The sequence below is a fragment of the Daktulosphaira vitifoliae genome, unplaced genomic scaffold (assembly GCF_025091365.1).
Source record: "Daktulosphaira vitifoliae isolate Bord-2020 unplaced genomic scaffold, ASM2509136v1 Scaffold_3, whole genome shotgun sequence".
Taxonomy (NCBI): Eukaryota; Metazoa; Arthropoda; class Insecta; order Hemiptera; family Phylloxeridae; genus Daktulosphaira; species Daktulosphaira vitifoliae.
The window spans coordinates 30949138-30952440 of NW_026099574.1; the positions used below are offsets into that span (position 1 = coordinate 30949138).

At 24.1% G+C, this 3303-nt stretch overlaps 1 protein-coding gene across 1 annotated transcript; it reads right to left on the reverse strand.

Annotated features, from left to right (window-relative positions):
- Positions 1–299: 299 nt before the first annotated feature.
- LOC126902855 (uncharacterized) lies at positions 300–1922 on the reverse strand. The gene is made up of 2 exons (XM_050680522.1): positions 1853–1922; positions 300–1759 (listed from the first exon to the last, which is right to left on the reverse strand). Exon 2 carries the CDS (start codon positions 1628–1630, stop codon positions 920–922), a length of 711 nt encoding a protein of 236 aa, XP_050536479.1. The 5' UTR covers positions 1631–1759; positions 1853–1922; the 3' UTR covers positions 300–919.
- Between the last annotated feature and the right edge of the window lie 1381 nt (positions 1923–3303).

The window sequence follows — 3303 nt, forward strand, 5'->3', positions numbered from 1 at the left end:
TGTAAAATTATTATATTTGTAAAGAATTCCGTTGAAATCTAATATGCATTATGCCAGATTTTCCAAAATAACAATATATCTTATATAAAAGTTGTATAATGATTTAATGATAAAATTTCATTTATGTGTAAAATAATATAATACATACAAGAATTTATTTTTTGATAAATTATTGCGAAGACTTAAATATTAACAACTTAAAATTTTAAAAACTTAATAATTTACTTTTAGATTTGATCATGTACAAATTCAATAATAAGCAAATATTTATTTAAAATTTTATTTGAAATGAACAGTGGATATAGGTGTAACTGTAATTTTTTAAAAATGTATTTTAATACATGAATAAAAATTTTATACTGTAAAAAAAATATTATAAAGCATCCTTAGTTCGATATTTTCTATCTTATCAGTTACTTTTACATGTTGAATATTAATAAAGTTTTTAGATTCTAATATTTAATATAAAAGTAGCGCTCCTCGACAATTTAAAAAATGTTAGTTAACACCTTTTATCCAGCGACCAGATCATTTTTATAATTTGTTTTTAATTATAAAAAAATACATTTCTTTTGTAAATAAAATTTTTTTAATATTTCAAAATAGCCAATTTTTAAGCACACTTTTAATAAAAAATTTTAATTGGTCGAAACCACTTTTAGAGTAAGATTGACTCACAAACATTATAATACAAAAAGCAGGTATATAGCATAAATGAGTACAGTTCGTAGTTATGTATATTCATCACCTGAGTTACATACTCACTAATGAATGTATAAAAGTGCTTGAAACTTATTAATTTTATTCTCCTAAAATTAAAATGAACCTATCAAAGTTATTCATAAGGAAAGTACTTAAATAATGGCTAATTTTATACACAAATCATTGACATTTAAAAGAAATTCTTATAAAAAGATTATTATTTATTATTTAAGGGAAAAAGCTTTATTCCTAATTTATTATTTCCATATTGTGTGATCATCAATAAATTGTCATCAGGTTTACAGTCTGATGTAATATCCCATTTCCAGTATTGATCGTTGTCTAAAACAGCATAATTTATTTTTGATTTCATTATCTTCCGACAATTTAAGAACTGTTTTTTAATTGTATCGCCCATAGACTGTTCTTGATTAAAATATAACATTATTTTCTTCATTGTATTTGTAACACAGTCTAGAGGAAGAGTGGAAATAAAATAACGTTTAAATGCAAAACAAATATTATTTAAAAGATTCTTAAATTTTTCTAAAATAACGGATAATACTGAAATATTTAATCTAATATTAAACAAACTATAATCTTTAATAAAATCTGTATTATCATTTAAAGCTCCAATTCTATTAAAAACTTCTATTATAAACAAACAAAATCTATCTATTAACGTTAAACCAACGCTTTCGATAACATTTAGATAATGAGTATAACATTGGATAATATTAGTATTGTTTTTAAGACAAGGTTGAATAATTTCCCCTAGTTTTAAACCAATGGTACCTTTAATAGGTACAGGTACATCAATTTCATTTTTTCGCGTCCATGTCCAAGGTTTTTTATGTTCTCTAGGGTTAAACAAATTAATCGCCACAATATCAGGATCATCTATTATAGTATTTTCATTGTAAGGCATAGGACAACGGGATATATCTTTTCCTGTATAATACTCTTGTTTTTGTAATGTCAATTTTATAAATGCAGGATATTCCCAAAAGAGATTATTCAAATGATCAATTGTGATAGATGTTTGATTTTTAGTATTCTGAAACAATTCTTCAGTCGTAATAACAATGGCATTTAAAATTATTATTTCCAGAAAAATAATTAGCATTTTACTGAAAAAATTCATTTTTACCTGATGTAGTTAATGTTGAATTATTCTATTGTAGTTATAGTTGAATTAAACGTAACTAGTCAAATAATTAGTTATTACAAAAAAAATTAATAAATTTATTGAAAAAAATATGAAAGATTCAAATATTATATAGTTTAAATAATGATTTTTTTACTTTAGAATTTGAAGGTCATTGAATTTATTTTTTTTTTTTGTAAATAATAAAATTTATAACTTCAAGTGATTAATTATTTGTTCAATAATAATGATGAAAGCGTGATATTTGATAGTTTGTGCGTAATGCACAATTTTACTATGATATATATTTTTTTTTTTGTGTCTCTTACCACCTTTTCTCAACTCTCACCGAACGGATTTTTTTCAACGATACGTTAAAAGATTACAAATCTTATCTAGTCAAAGACATTACCCTCAAAAATTGAAAAAATTCCCTATTCCCTTGTAAATGGAGGAAACCTCCAAAAANATATAAATATTCAAATGATATTATATAATTAAACATTGAAAAATTAGCCAATGCTGGAAAAATTACTTAATGTCATACGATTTTCAATTTTTTTTAATGTAAGTACTCAACGACGTAATTCTAGGAAAATTATTAGCGAAGATGAGAAAAAAATTTTTAGCACAATTGAGCGTTCAAAAATTTTATCAAAAACGTCTATTGCCGCCATGGTTTCTTGATTTGAGTTCTGAAATTTTTACCAGACCGGTCAGATACATTCTAAAGATATCCTGATAATGTCGTTAAATTATCAGGATATAATGTATTGATATAAGGAGTATTGTATAGGATGTGTAAATAATATTTATTGTATGATAGAGAAGTTCATTTTTTAAAATTTTTATTAATAACCTTTTTTTATTTCCTTTTATCTTCGATGCGAAGCTGAGAAGGCATTGGTTTTACTATGATATATATTTTTTTTTTGTGTCTCTTACCACCTTTTCTCAACTCTCACCGAACGGATTTTTTTCAACGATACGTTAAAAGATTACAAATCTTATCTAGTCAAAGACATTACCCTCAAAAATTGAAAAAATTCCCTATTCCCTTGTAAATGGAGGAAACCTCCAAAAAAATTACAAATTTAAAAATCGTTAATTTTCGAAATTTTTTTGACTTAAAACTGCCATAACTTTCTTAAAAATGAACATATCAATATAATTTTTTTTATAGATGTTTCATGTCTTTACCTATCCTTTGGTATATTTTTTTTATAAATCTGACTTTTACCTGCCTACAGGGGAGAATTTAAAATGACAACTTTTTCAACTTGACTTTTGAAAGTGTTCCGGAAAGTCTGACACTTTTATATATATCTTAAATTAAAGCTAATGTAATGTGCTTTATTATGAAAAAAAAAATTTGACCTCTGGACTTGTCTTCGTGGTGAAAATGGCTACCAAATTCTATTTTTGTGTGAAAATTCTAAATTTTATATTTTACA

Coding starts and splice junctions, on each gene's coding strand:
- LOC126902855 (XM_050680522.1), bottom strand. CDS start 1,630: ATGCCTTACAATGAAAATACTATAATAGATGATCCTGATATTGTGGCG.